This window comes from Trachinotus anak, unplaced genomic scaffold (assembly GCF_046630095.1).
Source record: "Trachinotus anak isolate AG129_WGS33_773 ecotype Australia unplaced genomic scaffold, CSIRO_AGI_Tana_v1 ptg000003l, whole genome shotgun sequence".
Taxonomy (NCBI): Eukaryota; Metazoa; Chordata; class Actinopteri; order Carangiformes; family Carangidae; genus Trachinotus; species Trachinotus anak.
This window is the reverse complement of record NW_027273854.1, coordinates 4,994,305-5,014,266: the sequence shown is the minus strand read 5'-3', so window position 1 is coordinate 5,014,266 and position 19,962 is coordinate 4,994,305. Positions and strand designations below refer to the sequence as shown.

At 40.4% G+C, this 19,962-nt stretch overlaps 2 protein-coding genes, 1 long non-coding RNA gene and 1 other non-coding gene across 9 annotated transcripts in view; 2 read left to right on the top strand and 2 right to left on the bottom strand.

Moving 5' to 3' along the window:
- Nucleotides 1-5,668, bottom strand: part of cacnb1 (calcium channel, voltage-dependent, beta 1 subunit) — a 32,669-nt gene extending 27,001 nt beyond the window's left edge. For 2 of the 3 annotated variants that reach the window (XM_071468523.1, XM_071468532.1), the window contains exons 1-2: nucleotides 5,405-5,667; nucleotides 460-546 (exon numbers count right to left, since the gene is read on the bottom strand). In XM_071468523.1, coding sequence (XP_071324624.1) covers nucleotides 460-546; nucleotides 5,405-5,494 — 177 coding nt within the window. In that variant the 5' untranslated portion in view covers nucleotides 5,495-5,667. Of the gene's footprint in view, nucleotides 1-459; nucleotides 547-5,404 lie in introns of all 3 variants that reach the window. The other variant, XM_071468549.1, reaches the window with a different exon arrangement.
- Nucleotides 1-14,600, top strand: part of rpl19 (ribosomal protein L19) — a 198,000-nt gene extending 183,400 nt beyond the window's left edge. For 2 of the 4 annotated variants that reach the window (XM_071468705.1, XM_071468696.1), the window contains exons 2-6: nucleotides 12,087-12,193; nucleotides 13,163-13,285; nucleotides 13,549-13,669; nucleotides 13,790-13,900; nucleotides 14,407-14,600. In XM_071468705.1, coding sequence (XP_071324806.1) covers nucleotides 12,088-12,193; nucleotides 13,163-13,285; nucleotides 13,549-13,669; nucleotides 13,790-13,900; nucleotides 14,407-14,530 — 585 coding nt within the window. In that variant the 5' untranslated portion in view covers nucleotide 12,087 and the 3' untranslated portion in view covers nucleotides 14,531-14,600. Of the gene's footprint in view, nucleotides 1-3,634; nucleotides 3,641-11,661; nucleotides 11,703-12,086; nucleotides 12,194-13,162; nucleotides 13,286-13,548; nucleotides 13,670-13,789; nucleotides 13,901-14,406 lie in introns of those variants that run through there. The other 2 variants (XM_071468686.1, XM_071468678.1) reach the window with 2 other exon arrangements.
- Nucleotides 1,205-1,276, top strand: trnac-gca (transfer RNA cysteine (anticodon GCA)). Its single transcript has one exon. It is a non-coding gene; the product is annotated as a tRNA-Cys (tRNA).
- LOC139608741 (uncharacterized) lies at nucleotides 7,795-10,344 on the bottom strand. Its single transcript, XR_011685085.1, has 3 exons — nucleotides 10,228-10,344; nucleotides 8,145-8,365; nucleotides 7,795-7,870 (listed from the first exon to the last, which is right to left on the bottom strand). It is a non-coding gene; the product is annotated as an uncharacterized lncRNA (long non-coding RNA).
- Nucleotides 14,601-19,962: the final 5,362 nt, after the last annotated feature.

The window sequence follows — 19,962 nt, the reverse complement described above, 5'->3', positions numbered from 1 at the left end:
TATATTTATACATATTTAACATAACATATTTAAATAACAACTTTTTAAAGATATGAAACAGAGAAGACCATTAACTCCTCACACTCTGAGAGGTTGAAAATAGCAACTGTTTGGTTGCTTGATAAATGACTAAACTAAAAGTTTCATTGACATCATAAATAGCAAAATTGTTGATAATCACTTTTATGTTGATCAATACTTCATGTATAGAAATGATAAAAAGTGGATATGAGAAAAAAAAGTCAAAAACAATACTTTAAAGGCTGCAAGGAGATAAAACTAATTTATAGGATGCAAATGTTTCTAAGGAGACACACGAACTCTCAACATGAAAACTCCTCATTTTGACTCCATTAATCTTTCACATGACTCTTAATTAAATAAGATGAGAGGAAAGTTGAGGCTGAGTCTAGCACCCGGATTAACAGTCTGAGGGAAGGATTATGTGTGAAACGTTACCTGTCGGACAAAACTGTTCGAGGTGGTGTCAGAGGAGGTGCTTCCATCTGAGCGCTTAAATCGGCTCTTCCTCTTGGCGTACTTTCCCTGAGACCACAGAGGTTGGAGGGCAGGGCGGAGGCAGATTGGGAAGGAAAGAAGAGAGAAAACACGAAAAGTTTAATTGTGCGGTTTCATAATAACTTAACCTGACATATTTCTAAGAAAACCTTGTGTCTGGAGGGCATGATAGACATTAACATTTGACACAGCAACGTTTGTTAAAAGCTGCCGAATACGATCAGGCAGTCAGATAGAGCCGGAGATAAAGCAGCACGAGTCCCAGACTGCAGAGGAAGTCGACCAGAGAAAATGTGTCTAGTGTGTCCATGAACAGTCTTCATTACTTGTCATTTTTCATGTTCTGATGCAAACTGGGACCTTGTAATCTGATTGGCAGACCCCTGGCAAATGGCCTATCCGGGTTGGGCAGAGGCCACACATCGCATTATGAGCCCACTCTGCCCACATCACCATGGTTACGTAATGCCGACTAATCACATTTGTTGGCAATCAGGAGACTGGCCGTGTTGTTCTTCCAGCTGTATAAAAAGGAGAACAGCTGGTTGGAGTAAGGCTTTGACGAAAAAATAAATAAAAAAACAGCAGTGTAACATACAGAATATGTGCATGTCACCACATTTATGTGACACAATTAATACTTTGTGTACCAGTGTATTCATACACCTGGATACTACTGAATACAGGGGGTATAGCTCAGTGGTAGAGCATTTGACTGCAGATCAAGAGGTCTCCGGTTCAAATCCGGATGCCCCCTGATTTTCTGTCACATCTCATGCTCCCATAGAGAAAGTGGCAGATGAAGAAAGAAGCAGGTGGTTTTGCATCTTTCATCTTGTTTACTGCAAGTCGTCTGTTCTTTGTATGACTGCTTACCGTACTTGAAGCTACCTGTTTTGATTTTGATAAAATCGGACACTTTAGCACTTATCACACACAGGCTGCTGAACATATGAATGGATGACAGTATAGTAAAAGTTGTAATAATGTAATATAACATAAGTCTTCATATGACAAATTGTTGACATTAACACTTAAATGTCCACATATCTGCTTGAAACTACCTCCTCGTATGTTAGAAACCACTTATTAAATGTTTACATATTGCTTATCACTGCTAAATGGAAGAAGTTAAAATAAATTGTTTCAGTTTTCTAATTTCACTAAGGCAAACGTTGTGTGCGGCTCACTGTTGTAAGGGTGTCTGGTGAATGAAAAGAACACAGTATTAAAAAACTATTGTTACCTGTAACCAAACACACATACTACATTGCCACCGGTAATTTTCAAATGATATCCAGCCCTAATACTGAGATGGAGAGGGATCAATGGCTGCCTGTAAGATAAGAAATACCATCCTAGATTGTATTCTATTCTTTTTACCGGGATGCTTTGGTAAACATTATCGCTCTGAACTGTTTGGTTTTTGTGTGCAACACCGTGAGAAACGATTACCTTTACCCACAACTGTTCACACATACTGCCTTACAGCAAAGCATCCAGCCCCCAATCCCTCAACCTACTCACATATACTCCTACTGTATGTAAACACTGAACATGACCTAGTCTGCTGCTTCAAACCTACATGTCTGAAATTCAAAAGCTCTTCCTGGGTCAGTGGCAGAGATGCAGAGACAGGTTAACTACCTGCCAACAGTGATCCCTCCAGGACTCAGTATTCTGTCATTACTGTCACATCATGTACAACAGTTCAGACTGGGGCCTGTTCTACCTGCCTTTAAACAAACATGACCTGTAACACCAGCGCCAAATGCTGCAAACAGAAAAACACACTGCGGCCGGGAGGTTTTCAGTATGAACAGAAAAAAGAAAAACGTATCTGTTAAAAGACTCCTCTACAAAAATGCAGCTCACAAATTCATTTATTCAAATAATTCATTTTAAAGCTCCTGTAGTGCAAAACTAATGAATCTATGTAGCCTTTTGTGCTACACTTGATTTTCTCCTACTGGATGAATACACAGAAGAACAGCTGATTATTAATTAACAGTTCAGCCACAAAATTACTTCGTTTCAATCTTCTGAAAGAAAAGTTATCGGCTTTTAATGTTAAAGTTGAACTTGAGGTGATGACACATGAGAAAAGATGTAGATCAGCAACTGTGCTCGAGGCTTACATGCAACTTTTATGCTGAAGAATAGAGGATGATGTCACTGTTGACAAATCTGTCCACCTACGCTGACTGAAAGAAATGTCTAAGAATCATGGCTTTTTAGAAAATGCTGTGTGCACTGGTGAAAATATGATGACTATATAGAGACATAATAAACTCCTTCTTTTTGCTAACATTTTTTTATGGTTTATGGTAACACTTGAACCCACATATAACAGGATATGCTGTCCAAATAATGACATCACATGACTGGCTTTCAATGGCTCAGTGTGCTCATTCCTCCCATTCATACTGGTCTTTAAGAAATGACTTCCTGAAGTGCTTTCAATCTAAGCGATTGGGGGGGGGGGGTCCTTGAGATTTGATCACATGTGAACCAGACCACCTCCATAACGTGGGCAGGCCAATCAGATCACAATCTGTTCTGCTGCGTTTACACCTGCATTAACAGTACCAGGTTTACTGTAAATGGTGACTCACTCACCATCTGAAGATCTCAATCAGGCAATCAAAAAGGTTGTGAACAAAACTACAGTTTTCCTATATTATGTGAAAACAAAGACGAACACACCCCAATTACAAAAATATTGTCCACAGATGTGTTAAGCGAAAGATGTGAGGTCAAAGTTGCAGCAGGAAGACCTCTGCAAAATATGAAAGTTGACAATGGACATTTTAAGCAGGACGTTTAATGTTCATCTCTGTTTTTCAGTTGCAAATAAGTGATTTAGATAACATGATTACACTGAGGATGTGTTTACAACCCCTTAGATAATCTGCCTGGTCACGATGCCTGCCCTGCTGGAGATGTTGCCCTGCCACCAGATATCTCAGCAATTAAGATGATAAATAAAATGTCAGAATAACAGATAGAGATGACGACTAGAGATGATACTAAAACGAGACCTGTGTTGTCAGAAATTTAATTTCTTCAGGGAATGTCTGGTGATGGTGGCAGAGGAAAAAATACACTCTGCTGTCATGAGTTCACAGCTAAATGTAACATAATGTGTGTGGGTGCCAGTAAGTGTATGTATGTTTAGGGGGTCTCTATGATCAGAGCCATGATGGGGAGAGTTCCTTTCAGCAAAGGGCAGGGAAATGCCAGGGGGAAGTAGGGTGGGGAGGCTTCCTGTTGGTAAACATCCTCCCAGATTAAGATTAGAGTTAAATAGCGTGTTATGTGTGAGCGGGGGGCTTTAAACTGGAGGGCAGGGAGTGTGAAGGGTAGCGGAGGGCACAATATCACGCCTGTGAAACATACACCACAGTACATGTTCCATACAGGTCCACACTGGTCTGCAATCTGATGCCGATCAAGAGACACGATCTTTAATCTAAACCACCCGAAGGCGCTGAATTTGGTTCAGTCCTCAGCCCACAGTTCATTTCTTCTTCTGTGGTGCGGTGCTGGGCAGGCTGGGTAAAGAACTCCAACCGCCTGCTTCAGGATATTAGAAATGTGGTTTCCTGCCTGTCTTTCCACAGCCGAGTTATAAATGCATATACCAGCATGACCCGCTCCAGGTCTGCATGAACTTTATATCTAATTGATCAGAGGTGCCCCATACACACACACACACACACACACACACACAACAATTCCTGTTGCCTGGCACAAGGAGGGGGGTCCATCTGTTTCTCACCACAGCCTTGCAGCAGATAAAGATCTGATTTCTAAAAACAGACAGGATGAGGTGAGATGGTGAGAGCGGGATGAAGATGGTGGGACATTCAAAGTGGATGGAGAAGGAATCAGGAGAGCTGAGGGGGAAGAGAGAGATGAGAGAACAGGGAGGAGTGGGAGTAAAGAGGAGAGAGCAGGACTTGGCATGGTTTGAAGCACTGGTTGTCTGTGGTGAGGAGTTTTTTTTTTTTTTTCCTTCTCCAGAGAGACAATGACTGAGCTCAGCGTGGGTGTGTTTGTTCTACATATTCTCATCATGTTTTTTTTTTTCATCCATTTAAACTGTTATGACTAAACATGCCCACAACATCATGTCACATCCGAAAAGCCACAGTCTATTTGTGGCTGTAACAAGAGTGACACAATCGAAAGTTGACAGATCAATTGTAAATAAAGGAAACATCAATTCCAAGTTGAATTTTTGAGGGTGTTAGAGTCTTTTCTTCAGACTGAAAAACAGATTTGATGTCAGATGCGCATAAACTTAAAACAGCCACCAAAACCCAAATGAACTACTTTACAGTTACTATTCTGATCAGGTTTGACAACTAGAGAGATTTCACCTCTTTTTCTTTTTTAAATTTTATTCATACCAACTCAAATAAAACTAAAATTCAACTCTTCTCCAGCTGGTTAATGACTGTTTGGTTAAACAAAGGCGTGGTTTTCATAAAGACCCAATGAGCAGAAAGCATAAAAACGAGCTTACATCATATCCTCACATATGGTTACACACAGGCGACTTACTAAAACCAACACAATTACATGCTAGACTAAATAATGAATATAAATCCAAAGCAGGGAAAAATATAACCTACAACGCTTTTTGCTCCCTTTCAAAATCCTTGATGACATGAAGGTTTCAATCAGTGCACCGCACATTAGCGTTTCAGACCCGAAGGCAAATGAGACGACTTAATTGCCGAACAACCTGTTAATCTCCAGAAGTGAAACGGCTTCACTGTTATCAAAAAGCCTCCTTAGAATAAATGCGCGACAGCCAGCGCTGAGTACTTTCTGATTTCTGTCATTATATTTCTGCTTTTCTGCTTCTTGCTCTTACCTGTGTGTGTGGATGATGGTCGAACATGTCCATTTGGATCTCCTGGGTTGAGGTCGAAGGCGTCCTGGACATACTACTTTTCTGTACCATTGATTTAACTTTTTCAAATCTATTTTCAGTTTCGTGTGTTTATGATGGTGTCGAAAGACTCATCTTTTTTCCTGCTCAGGGAGGGTGAAGCCGCTGATGTATCTGAGCTGACTGGTAATATAATGGCAACAGCTGCCTCCCTCAAGCCTATAGCGTTACACACACTGGCGCACCAGGCTTTTACACCAGAGTCAAGTCAACGGATTGCTGCAACTACTGCTTTCAAAATAAAATGCTTTGAAAAGGTTAAAAAAAAAAAGGGTAGCGATTAGGAGGGTGTGATTCATTTGACTTTATGTTGATTAAGTAATTATTAGTTCTTCCTATGTCTAATATCGTTTTTTTTTCTTAAACTAGCCATTTAAAAATATAGCCTATCGTATTCATGCTTATGAAAAAAAAAAACATGGACTGTGTTACCAAGGTTAAAGTAGTACAGGGATAATGTATAATATAAGCTTGCAAAGAGGTCATGGAAGAGAAGTTAATCAGTAAATGAATGGATATAAATAAACAAATAACTTTAATCCTAACCCTCGCACATCGCATAACAACCACAAAAACATTTGTCAGAGGGCAGTGAATACAATGTTTAGTCTAATCTAATCTAATCTAATATAAATGAAAGATGATGAAAGAGGAAGGATAGCTCTGCCTCCCTCCATTCAAATAGTTGTCCATGAATCAAAACTCTGTCATAAATGGCCTGTAAGGTTGTTGCATATTATATTATATTATAGTATAGTATAGTATATCATTAACAATGCTAATCTTTATTCTTTATATCAGGGATCAGCAATTAGGCTCAACTATAGGTCAGCTTTTTCCAGCTTTGTTCAACAGAGGGTCAACATACTGTCACAGGCAATTTAGAGTCCACAGTTTAACATACATGAACAACAATAAATGATTTTTCATTTCATTATATTAATTTAAACACATTTGTTCAAGTGACTTACAAATAATATCAGCATTCACTTGGCCTATGCTTTATTTTATATGTAGGTTTAGTATATTTCTTATTCTATTGTTTGAATTATTATTGTGCTAGTACACTGTGCTACTAAATAATGATTATAGAACTTAGCATATAAATATCAGTCGTCATAGTAGTAATATCAAATGTGAAAGTATGCTAATGCATTAAAGTTGAGGTTGAGTACTAGAGGACATGCTTTTATTTTGAAGGCAGCATCCCCTGACTACCGGTATAGGTTTGGCCTTTGGTGTCGGACTTGACGCCGTCTCTCTCTCCAGTGTGCGCTCAACAGACTCCAGCTGGGAGCCGTGGTCCACGCCCCACTGAACAGACCCCACCTCCACTTATCGATTGATGAGGGAACAACAGATGATGGTGGTGATGCTGACCGTCTGTGTGGCCGGTCTGTCGGGCCAGGCCACTGCACATCGGGCTGTAATAGGGGTGAGAACAGTTCAATTTCACAGTTAGTTTGCTCCAGCAGCAGGGGGGGTGGGGGGCTCAGTATCTGAACTCTCTTATGTTTTGAAAAAGTGAAGACCCATGCTGATGTGGCCTTGAGCAAAAACACCAAAGCCCTGCCAGCTCCAGGAACCCTGATCACTGATCTGATGTTCAGACACATGGGAATGGATGTTTCAAAAGCCCTAGAGCTTTAAGAGGCCCCCGAAACATGCCAGAAATTACAGAAATGTACAGCTTGGGTGTAACTTGATGAATTAATATTAGTTTTGCAGACAGCCAAAAGAAATGCTGCCTTCTGAGATAACAACAACATGGCCCTGTCCACTCACAGCTTATTAAAAACAACTAAATATTTGTCTCTTGGTCAAAACTTCATGATATCTGTGGCGCACTTCTGATGTTACTATAAACAACATCAACACCTACAGTAAAAGTGTGATATGAATGAAAACAGTGGCTCTGTCTACTTAGAACAAATTCAAAACCTGAGAATATTAAATATTTGTGATAGTTGTGGTTTGTGAGAAAGTCAGTGTAAATAGAAAACGGTAGCCTCATGATATTAGCACAAATAAACAAATAAAATATAATTACATCCTGCTGTCACTTTAAAATTTGTCCAAAGGTCTTTTAAGGAACTAAATCAACGTAGTTTTGAAATAATTCAGTGGCCACCTGAGAGCGGTAGGACAAATGGTAAACCCAACATTAGCATATTAGCACTTGAACTTGTGTTATCTAACAATGTTTACCTACACATTCAGCAGACATTGGAGCAACGCCAGCTTTCATTTGAAGTAAAACATTTTTAGTCCCCTGATTAATGTATGTTTAATCATATTTACTCGCCTTTTAGCTTGGTTTTGCTCTCCACCACCGCCTGAGGAAAATAGCTGGTTCATGATGAGTCATGAGCCGCAGCGAGACTTCATCTTTAAATGGAATTATTTAATTGTGAATAAACAACAAATTTATATGGTCAAAGATGCAAATAAGGAGTTAATAGCCTATTTTTTTTATGTAGACAGTAATAACTATTAATTTTTATTCTCAGTGTAGCAGTGAATTAACTAATTTAGATGATGGAGTATATTATCCCCAAAGCTGCTGTTTGAGTGTACGACAACTATTAAAACATGTCTGTGAGAAAGATAGATACTGGGGTCACACAGCATAGATGATATCATAACGATTGATTAAGTAAACCTGAATAATCAATGGGGCTGATTCATCCACCTCCACCTCTCTAGAAATCACCCAGAGAGGGAACTGATCTCCACGCCTGCTCCAAGTCTGTGACGAACTCCTCTGTGACGTGAACTGATCAGAGCTGATGGCATTGGATTGAACACCCACAAGCTCATCCTCTGTGGCTGTAGCTCATACTTCCGGAGAGCTGGGTAGGAGGAGGCCTTGATGGTTATACTCTTGAAAAAAAAAAAAAAAAAAAAGAGAAGCACAGTGTACTTTAAAATGAATTCAAAATGATGCTAGCTTTGTCTGTTAGGAGTCCCTGTGACTCTCCTGTGGAAGCTGGTTGGCGTCTTCCTGCAAGAAAATCATCATGTGCTGCTGCAGAACAGAATTTCACATTGTTCTTAGCTGGATCACTTGCTTGTTTTTCAGCTCTGTGCTGTTGCCCAAGGTAACTGAGTGGATGGACACTGAGTCAAAGGCAGCGATCTTCAGTTTACAATACCATCTTTGGCATTTAGCTAATACTCTTCTTTGCAACAACATGCAGTGAATGCTACAGTAGAATAAACATTATGCATAAATATCGTTTTTATTCACTTATCTATTGTGTATTTTGGCTGTTTGATTTCTAACCACTGTGTTTTTGTTTTTCATCTAGATAGGCCTAACTTGGTAATTGCTTTCTGAATCATGATCGTTGTGAGTAACAGCTCATTTGAGAAGGACAGCAGTACAGGCACATCATTATGAATAGCCTAATGAATTAAGCATTAAAGGACCCTGCAAATGAGATTGCTGTATCCCTCTGACCTGCACAATATGTCTTCCTGTTTCTCACTTGAGTTTCAGCTTCACTGCTGCCTCAAAGCAACTGAAGGAAAGAGGAGACCTCAGGCTTTGTGTTGCTTTTGGTGACTGAATATCATTTAACACATATCCAAGGAAATGAATGCCTTTTGACCAATTCAATATTCCAGTAAAACATAAGTCTATTAACTTGACCCCTTGTACAATGGCGTGTGTCCAACTCTTACAGGGTACTTTTATAGAAGTATAAGTCATTAAGAAACTGGATTCAAACAGATCACAATAATAGAAGAAAACATACCAAAAGGATAAAACACAGTAACAAATTAATACTAGAGCATATGTGCAAGGACTGATTTTGAGAATGTACAGATGAAGTGTCAAGTGTTCTACAAGGACGGAAATATGAACTATACTGAAATATCTGCTGTGGATTCAGGAGAAATTAGGAAAGGAAAACTGAGCTCTTTGCAGCCATAATTTAACAACAGAACTCCGCACAATCATTTATTAAACTACTCCATTCATCCCAAATTGATAGCGTTGGTTTTAGGCTATATGACCTGATCGTGCTAATCATTGGTTTCTTTGCAAATTAACAGTCTTCTCTTCAAAATATGTTGAGGCAAGACATTTTTTCTTCTCGTGCACAGCAAAAACTTTGGTCAAACTGTAACGCTGTTTGTACCTATTTGTCTAAGGGGACACTCCATCATATTGTGGAGTGTTTCCATACACACTAGTATACCAGTTATGATCAGATTTGTGGGGTTTCCTGGTTATGTTTGAGCATGTAAACACCGTATCCACGTTTCTGACAGAAATGAGCAGCTGATATGTTGGGAAGATAAACCCACACACAGATGATCTGAAACCTGCATGTGTACAGTCATATAAATAGCCAAATCCCAATCCCAAATTGCTTCAAAACCAGATTAAGACTAAACGTATTCATTGTTAACTGTATTGGTTTGTAATAGATTCAGTGATTGTTACCCAACTACAGATGTGAAATAAAAGTATAAGATAGTAAGAAAAGTATATTAGTCAAGGACCTTCAAAGGCATCCTAGCTCAGACACTTTAGGGACAATCCTCAAGGATAGACAGCAGCCCAACAAACAGTCCAATCTCTTTCGGATTTATTCCTCTTACTGCACAGCACATTCTTTGGCAGAGAGGAAAGCTGTGTTTTTTTTTTTTTTTAAGTTGTACTAGCTCATGATCCGATACTCAGGGTCATACTTTGCCTGGAGATGATGGTTTCGGTGGGTATTCTGGGTTACCTGAGGTGAAGATGTCACACAAGTGCTCCTCATGCACCCACACTGTGAGCACGCAGCATTGCCATGGCGACGGGCTGCTGCCGGAGAGTCGAGCATGCAACAGTGGGAACCTTAATAAGTGTCCAGTCAGATGGTAGGCCGAATGTACCAGTTGGGGGTTTTTTTTGTTTTTTTTTTGTACAAATGTCTTCACAAGTGGCCACTCACTAAACCACTCAATGCTGTCAGTGTTTTAATAAAAACCACTCAATAGCCTCAAAGTGTATTTCTCTAATCTCTTAATTTGTTCTCAATAGTCAAATGTTATTATTTTAGTTATTTGACTTTTTTGTAGCTGCATATTTTAGACATCAACTTGTCGCTAGACTTGTTCTTGTTAATTTTTATACTGTTGATTGTTTATTAAGGGTGTCTTTCACATCTTTAACAGTGGATTTCACAGTGCATCACTTAGCATGATAGGCTTCAGACTCTATCAAGATACTTTGGGTTTTTACAATATTTTAGGTCCACAAACTTTCTCTTTTGGTGTTGTTAAAGATAGCAGCTCAGGTTTTACAATAAAAGTGCCCTGTTTCATAGCTTTTCATAAGTTGTAAAGGTCATTTCTATAGCATACATAAAAACATACAGCCCACTCCTAAATCCGAATGACATTAAAGGAGATCTGCTGAAGGAATTTATTGCCAGTTTCTGTCGTGGAATTTGCACTGAAGCAGAATATAGGCCCTACAAACAATATTTTTCAAGGATAATGGCAAAATTAGAACTTTATTTGACCAGGCTACAAATTTAAGCCAGCAAACAGGAAAAAATGCTATAATAATAAGAATAATGATATTAAATAAGAAGAATAAGCATACTCTATTGTTATCATTTGAGTTTCAGAGAACTTTATTGTTCTATGGCATTTTAATTTCTTTTTTCTTTTTAATCATTTTACTGAACATAATGTGATCCTTTCTGTAGGGATATTATAGGAGAGAGCAAAGGGTTATGTATAAAAACTGTAAAAAATAATCATTATATTTTATTATTTGAAGCTCGCATCGATAATATATGAATATATGATATTCAAATAAAATAGAATCAAATATAACATAGTACTGCACGGTCTTAGTGATGTTTCTGGTCTCAATACCGCCATCATGAGGTACAACAGCAGAACGCACCCAAGTACTACGTCACCCACAATGCATTGCAAAAACACCGGCAAGTACCATCATTTTTACAACGGGGGTTCAGAGATTTATAGTTTTAAATTAAACCCCAGATTACTTTTGACTGTATTCAGTTTACATCACATTGGGCTTTGAATAAAGACAAATATTACTGCAGAAGGATGTTCAGGGTATCAATAATGTGTGGGCGACGAGCGGGCTGCTCCGTGCCCACAGATGGACTCTCCTCTGGTAATGGTAGGTCCCGGCTCGTCCCGCAAGCCTTCCTTTTCCTATTGAAGTAGCAGCCATGAGGTAGGATCGCTGTCGGTGGCACAATAAAAATGATAATTTAGCTGTGAAAATGCACATCTGTTAACCTCATATCACTTCACACAGAAAGTTGAGATCATTCTTTACTGATACATAAGGTTTCTACCTCTTCTCAAAGTCAAAATCACGTATTTTTACGTGTTTCAGTGTAACACGATGTAGCAGCCGGAGAGGCCATGTTGTCAACCCGGCTGGCAGCTAGCTAAATGTTACCTGTGCGGCTAACAGCTTCTGAGTTACTGGTCCCGTGTAACAACACTTTGGATCCATTTTAAAACACACCAGTCGTGTGACATAGAGTCTGAAACATATTTGGAGGCAGGAGTTGACAGTGTATGTATAATACTTTGTCTGTGCGTCCTGCAGCATGCTCAGGCTCCAGAAGAGGCTGGCCTCCAGCGTCTTGCGCTGCGGCAAGAAGAAGGTCTGGCTGGATCCCAATGAGACCAATGAGATCGCCAACGCCAACTCCCGTAAGTGGAACAACAAGTGTGATGATCGGCCTTACATCTTCAACTCTTACTGAGAGTGGTGTGGAAGTCTTTAGCTAACCGTATAGCTCAGTGTTAAGGTATGCTAGCTCCACCACAGTCAGCCAAACTTGTGACAAATTGATGCATAGGTTCAATAGCCTTCACATCTAAGGCACCTTTTTTTGTCTCACCTTTTTTAATCGAGGCCAGGCTTTCCATAGAAATGTGTAATCTAAAGCCAGGTCTTGGATCATTGGGTCCGCAGCACACTATATCTATTCCATGGGTTGAATCAGTTTGCAATAGTGAATAAACTGTACTTATCTGAGTCAAATTTGTTTTATTAATTTTAGACTGATTGGAGGCATTGAAATGAATGTGAAAAAGTGATTTAAAAAAAAAAAAATTCCAGGCCATATGAACCTACTGGTCTTCCGTCATGGTCTCGTACTGTATGTTATATTGTACAGTATGATTCTGGAGCATGTATGCATTCAGTGTGGTAATTAAAAGGTGTTAAAGCCTTAAATTTAACTCCGAAATATAACCTCTGACACTCAAACTGAGCTTAATTCATTATGCTCTAAAGTTATGAAAAGAGTGAAAGCATTTGCTGGTGCTCACTGAAGATCTTTGCACATATTTATGTCAAGGTTTGTGTTGTAAAAGACTGTGGTTCTTTTAGTGTGACAGTTGTATTAAGTGACATACTTCAGATTGATCAAAAGGAAGATCTCTGGAGCTTTTCTAAGTATAACATCATAACATAGTGTGTATGGTGCCTTGTCCTGCTCTTAAACTGATACAATTCTGAACGTCCTTGTCTGTTGTAGCTGAATGACATAAAATATGAATAGCTCTAGTAGTTCAGCGATCACATTCACAGCGCTGGTGTTTGTCTTGGAAGTTCCTTTGGATACAGATCATATGATGGTTTTCAGTGGCTGACTCGTTTCCTTCTGTGAACAGGCCAGCAGATCCGTAAACTGGTGAAGGATGGTCTTATCATTCGCAAACCTGTTACGGTCCACTCCAGGGCCCGCTGCCGCAAGAACACACTGGCACGCCGCAAGGGAAGACACATGGGTGTCGGTAAGTTGAAACTGTCTCCTCAATGAAGTGGATTTGACCTGACGTAAGATTTGTTGTATTTAAAATAGATCTTGAGACAAATTGTAGGTCCCATGAACAAGGAAACCAACAACACATTATAAATTGTTCCCTGTAAACTGTTTAATTTAAAAAGCCATCAGTGTGAAACAGTATAGTGTGATTACTGCTAATGATTACTACCCGCGTGATGGAGATTAGTGTGTACAGTGAAGCTGACATTCATTCCTAATTCCTCTCCTCAGGTAAGAGAAAGGGTACAGCCAACGCCCGTATGCCAGAGAAGTTGTCCTGGATGCGTCGCATGAGGATCCTGCGTCGTCTGCTGCGTCGCTACAGGGAGTCCAAGAAGATTGACAGGCACATGTAGGTTCATGACTTCCTGTCGTAGCACCTTTTTTATTGACTCTGACTTTTTGGACAGCAGGTACTTTGTGTGTTCTGAAAATTTCATGACACCTCTGTCCTGCCCCGTTTCTTCCTCAGGTACCACAGCCTCTACCTGAGGGCCAAGGGTAACGTGTTCAAGAATAAGCGTATCCTTATGGAGCACATCCACAAGCTGAAGGCAGACAAGGCCCGCAAGAAGCTCCTGGCGTAAGTCAACACCCAGACTTCATTCCCTGTTTTGTTCAGGCACTGAAATACAGTACCCATATTCATCTTGACTGTCAGAATTAGACACCTTCATTATAAGCAATAAGGCCCATATTCCCAGCCGTGTTACTTCAGTAGTCATTCTCATTCTGCTCTGCACTAAATTATGTTGGAGTGATTTTACAAAGACCTTTGCACACCACCAAAATTTCAACAGTGTTGTTGTAAAACAGATAGTAGTCGGGCTTTATTTATGATTGAGTTTAGAGTTGCTTTGGATCCACTTAAAACAAAATTAACAGAACTATCATAAGATATTCATTTAAAATTGGTTCACATCAGATTTACTTTGAGGGTTGTTTGATCAGTCCGTGTTGAATGTGTATCAAATGATCTGAATTTAAAGTTGCAGTAGAGCCAGGAGGAAACTGAAACTGACTGAACACGACTACATGTTGTGTGTATGGATGTGAACAGCTGTCACTTTCTCTCCGCCACTCCCACAGTGACCAGGCTGAGGCTCGTCGCTCCAAGACAAAGGAGGCCCGCAAGCGCAGAGAGGAGCGTCTCCAGGCCAAGAAGGAGGAGATCATCAAGAACTTGTCCAAGGAGGAGGAGACCAAGAAGTAATCTGGCTCTGTCCATCCTGCCTGACTCTGCCATCGGTCAAGTGTTGACAATAAAAGTGTACATAAAGACACTGATGGGTCTCCTGTGCTTTGTTCTCTCATTGTGAATACATTTGATTAGTGCTAAAAACTCCAGTGATCATAACACAACTTGTAGCAAGATATTAATACATTTGACACTTAATCCCTAATTAACCTCATGTACTTTTCATTGGTTTGACCTCCAGTTGGCTGTACAATAATTGTTTCTCAATGGTTATTATTTAAGCTGCTTTAAGAGCTACTGACTCAATGAAAGATGCAGAACACACTGGAGAGATTGTCACAGATGCAGATCATCTGGACCTTAATGTCCTTACTGACCAAGTCGTTTGAGGACCAGTATTGATTTAATATTTCACATCAACCAAGCAATACCAAAGCTCAGCTAAGCGTTGCTTTCAGATGTCAAACCTCCAGTAGAGAGGTGGTGAGCTCGGGCTGTGTGTTCCTGTTTTGGAGTCATTATCTTGTACAGGAGCAGTTTGAAAACTGCAACACCCATGTCTACAAAAATGTCAACTTTGGTTCTATTATTAATAACTCAGCAAGGTAATATTTATGGGGGTTACCAGCTACAGTACATCCGGAAAGTATTCACAGCGCTTCACTTTTTTCACATTTTTTATGTTACAGCCTTATTCCAAAATTGATTAAATTCATTTTTTACCTCAAAATTCAACACACAATACCCAATAATGACAAAGGGAAAAAAGGTTGCTAGAATTTTTTGCAAATATATTAAAAATAAAAAACAAAAATATCACATGTACATAAGTATTCACAACCTTTGCCATGACACTCAAAATTGAGCTCAGGTGCCTCCTGTTTGCACTGATCATCCTTCAGATGTTTCTACAACTTGATTGGAGTCCACCTGTGGTAGATTCAGTTGATTAGACATGATTTGGAAAGGCACACACCTGTCTATATAAGGTCCCATAGTTGACAGTGCATGTCAGAGCACAAACCAAGCCATGAAGTCCAAGGAATTGTCTGTAGACCTCCAAGACAGGATTGTATCGAGGCACAGATCTGGGGAAGGGTACAGAAACATTTCTGCAGCATTGAAGGCCCCAGTGAGCACAGTGGCCTCCATCATCTGTAAATGGAAGAAGTTTGGCACCACCAGGACTCTTCCCAGAGCTGGCTGCCCGGCCAATCTGAGCGATCAGGGCAGAAGGGCTTTAGTCAGGGAGGTGACCAAGAACCCGATGGTCACTCTGACAGTGCTCCAGCGTTGCTCTGTGGAGAGAGGAGAACCTTCCAGAAGGACAACCATTTCTGCAGCACTCCACCAATCAGGCCTGTATGGTAGAGTGGTCAGACGGAAGCCACTCCTCAGTAAAAGGCACATGACAAGCCGCCTGGAGTTTGCCAAAAGGCACCTGAAGGACTCTCAGACCATGAGAAACAAAATTCTCTGGTCTGATGAAACAAAGATTGAACTCTTTGGCCTGAATATCAAGCGTCATGTCTGGAGGAAGCCAGGCACCGCTCATCACCTGGCCAATACCATCCCTACAGTGAAGCATGGTGGAGGCAGCATCGTGCTGTGGGGATGTTTTTCAGCAGCAGGAACTGGGAGACTAGTCAGGGTCGAGGGAAAGATGAATGCAGCAATGTACAGAGACATCCTTGATGATAACCAGCTCGGACTGGGGTGAAGGTTCATCTGCCAACAGGACAACGACCCTAAGCACACAGCCAAGATAACAAAGGAGCGACTTCGGGACAACTCTGTTAATGTCCTTGAGTGGCCCAGCCAGAGTCCAGACCTGAACCCGATTGAACATCTGTGGAGAGATGTGAAAATGGCTGTGCACCGACGCTCCCCATCTAACCTGATGGAGCTTGAGAGGTTCTGCAGAGAAGAATGGGAGAAACTGCCCAAAAATAGGTTTGCCAAGCTTGTAGCATCATACTCAAAAATACTTGAGGCTGCAATTGCTGCCAAAGGTGTGTATATATTTGTGAAATTTTTAAGCAAACTTTTTTCACTTTTTCATTATGGGGTATTGTGTGTAGAATTTTGAGGTAAAAAATGAATTTAATAAATTTTGGAATAAGGCTGTAACATAACAAAAATGTGGAGGAGAGAGAGGAAAAAAAAAAGAGTGAAGTGCTGTGAATACTTTCCAGGTGCACTGTACATCCTCGTGTCAAACAGACAGTTCAGATAAAACCACAAACCATTTCCAGTTGCATTTGTTAATTTGAATATCAGTTTATATGCTAATCTGTAATGTGAAAATGAAATTGAAATTAAAACGGTGAGAAAATGGGGAAAAAAAGCAGCTATAGCCATCACCACTTTTGATTTGACCTAAAATAAGAAAAATAATTTAAAAAAAAATCTGGGTTCCTACAGATGTGGAAACCCTGCAGTGAGTGGTGGACTAATTTTTATTTCCTGTTGAGAATTTTTTTTCAGAAAGTTGCTACATGCATAACATTTTAATTTCGATTTAATTTTGGGTGACTGCTGCAAAATTTCACTGCTTTCAAAATTGTGGTTTTGATAGTTTTTAATGTTAACCAAACAAATCTACTTCAACTAAGATAATTTTCTCTTGTAATGTGAAGATTTGTTGCCATCTAGTGGTTACAGCTGGTACAAGAAACCAAAGGTCTGATTTGAATATAACCAATATGATCCAGCGCATTGAACATTAGTCTTAAAAATGAGATTTGTAAACGCTGGAGTCTGTCTGAGGATGTGTTCATTCAGAGTGTTTTGAGGTCACACTGGCAAATCTTGTGCTCTAGTTAAAAGGTTAAAGGAACAAAGAAACAAGTAACGAAACAAACTGAGAAAAAGCCATAAAAATGTGTTTATTGTTGTCATTATACTGCACACAAACAACTGTGATCTACTCCATTCAAGCTATTAGGGATTGATTTGTAATACTCTGGAATGGAGAGTCTCTCATGTCCATTACTGCCATAGCAGGAAGTGTAAATTATGCATGTGCCCCTCTAAGTGGTGGTATGTGTGGCATATGCCCAGCGTATCTTAATGTGGTCTACCGGTTTGTTTAGGAACGTGTTTTGGTTGTGTGTGTGCTCCTGAAACACGCAGGGTGATAATAGTTCAAAGGCTTCATGCTAAGCAGCCGTGGAATGCAGAGGGATCAGCTGTTCCTCAGCCACATGACCCCATTACTGCCCCCCTCAGGTCCACCTCGCCCATCTCAGGCCTCCCTGTGGAGCCGTTCACCAGTCTCAGCCATGACAAGCGAGGTGGAAGGTGGTGACGTTCTCAGGGCCGCCAGCTGGAGAAAAACCCACAAAATTATGCCATCAGGTGGCCCAGAAGTCCCCGAGCTCCTTTCAGTGAAGCTTCTGAGGAGAAAATGCAGTTAAATGTTCAAAACTCTCGCCTGTGATGTCTGAAGATTTCAACTTGGGATATATGAGGTTGTGTTAAGGGGCATAGGCAGTGGTGGATATTGATATTTACCTGTGGACCTCAGGTCTCCCTTCTGAACAGGGGATCCATCTATAATCGCACAATTAATGTAATTAGCAGGCTAAAGTCAATCACACCATGAATTATTTCGAAATGAAGCACATTTCATTCCTAATATTGTGAATACAGACCAATAGTTTCACATACATGTTATTTTTCTGTGTTCTGGTTTAGTCTTGACTCTTGATTGACGGTGTGCTGACGAAGTGCAATATTATAACAATTAGATTCTCTTAAGTGTGTTATTCTATTTGTATAACGAAGGATTTGTGCCATTTAGAAATTTCATTCTATTTATTATACTAGTTTATTATTATAAATACTTTTTGTATTTATGATCGTATATATATTTTGGTATTATAACTGTACATGTTATGTCTGTGTGGTTCTCTAAGTTCTGATGTTTAATGGTGTTTTTGTTGGGAAAAGGTGGGGGTTGGACAACAAAAATGTGCATTTGTGTGTGGGCGGGGCATCATACAAGCTCTTTTACATGAAAACGAAACCAGCTCCAAATGAAAAAGGGGAAGGGGCGGGTGGTCATATTAAGCCAGCCAAGAGAGACTTGTGGATGTATTTCTTCAGGGCCTCTCTGGTGACCATGGAAAAAATACAGCTGGGCTGGAGAAGTAGGGGCTGAGGCAGGGGCAGGCTGGCTGGAGTGGTGAGGTATTGCTGGAGATCTAGGAACTGGACAGCGATGCTGAGTGTGGAGTGAAGGGAAGGGAAGGAACAACTCAAATAAATACTGAGCAACCGAGAGCTTTGCTACCACGTTGGCTGGCTGAACAATCTAGCTTTGAGTGAGAGGGAGGGAGACCACAGTACTTGAACTGTAGGTGATGAGTAGATTGCAAACAGGTGTGGAGAGCTGCCAGGGCCAAGGAGAGGCAGCCAGGCCAACACACACACACACACACACACACACACACACACACACACACACACACACACACACACACACACACACACACACACACACACACACACACACACACACACACACACACACACACAGGCCAAGGAGGTGGAGACACAAGGGAAATCTAGTTTACAGTTAGGGCCGTGACCAACTCAATACAATTAAAGTATCTGCGGTAAGGACATTGTGTAGCTGTTAGCATGAAGCCTTTGTGTAGCTGTTAGCATGAGGCCTTTACTACCTAACAAGGCACATTTTCACACGCTATCACAACAGATAACAGCATAAGAGAAGCAATGTGGTAAACAAACAAACACAGAAACCGCTCACCTGTGACGGTTTCGGGAGTCAGGTGAACAGAAAACAGGCGGTGTAGGGAAGAACCGGAGCAGGGCTCTGCTACCTGCCTTTAAAGGCTGCCCACACACAGGAGACAGACAGAAAACACAAAATAATTGCTTTAAAGTCAGACGAAAACGTCACGGCTGCTTTAAATGTACAATCCATGGGCACCGGGGGAGGCATTTAGGTTTCAATTCTAAAGAATTTTTAGAGGCCTGAAAAATTCCCTCCTTTACAAGAACATCAAGTACAGGCAGACACTTATACTGAAAGGAAGCAATGAAATGTTTTTCATACAATAAGCCGATCATAAAATCTGAGAGTTCACTGTTTCACTTCGCTGTGGTTTCTGCAAAGTCACGCAACCTGTTCATTAAGTGCTGTGTTTAGGCAACAGCTCTGAGTCAGTCTGCATGTGGAAACAAATGTTTATTCTACTCTGAGGGGTTTTGCTAAAACTGTAAAAGAAAATAGAAAGTTGAAAATGTTGTGTCCATTGTCATTTGCAGTACAGCAGCGCATTTTGCCTATATATATATATATATATATATATGTGTCAAAGAAAAAAAAACATTACAGCTCGAAGCCTGCCAGGAAGCTTGCAGAGTTGTCAGGGGAACACCCGTCGCTTAGAGATGTTAGACAGAAATGGAGGCAG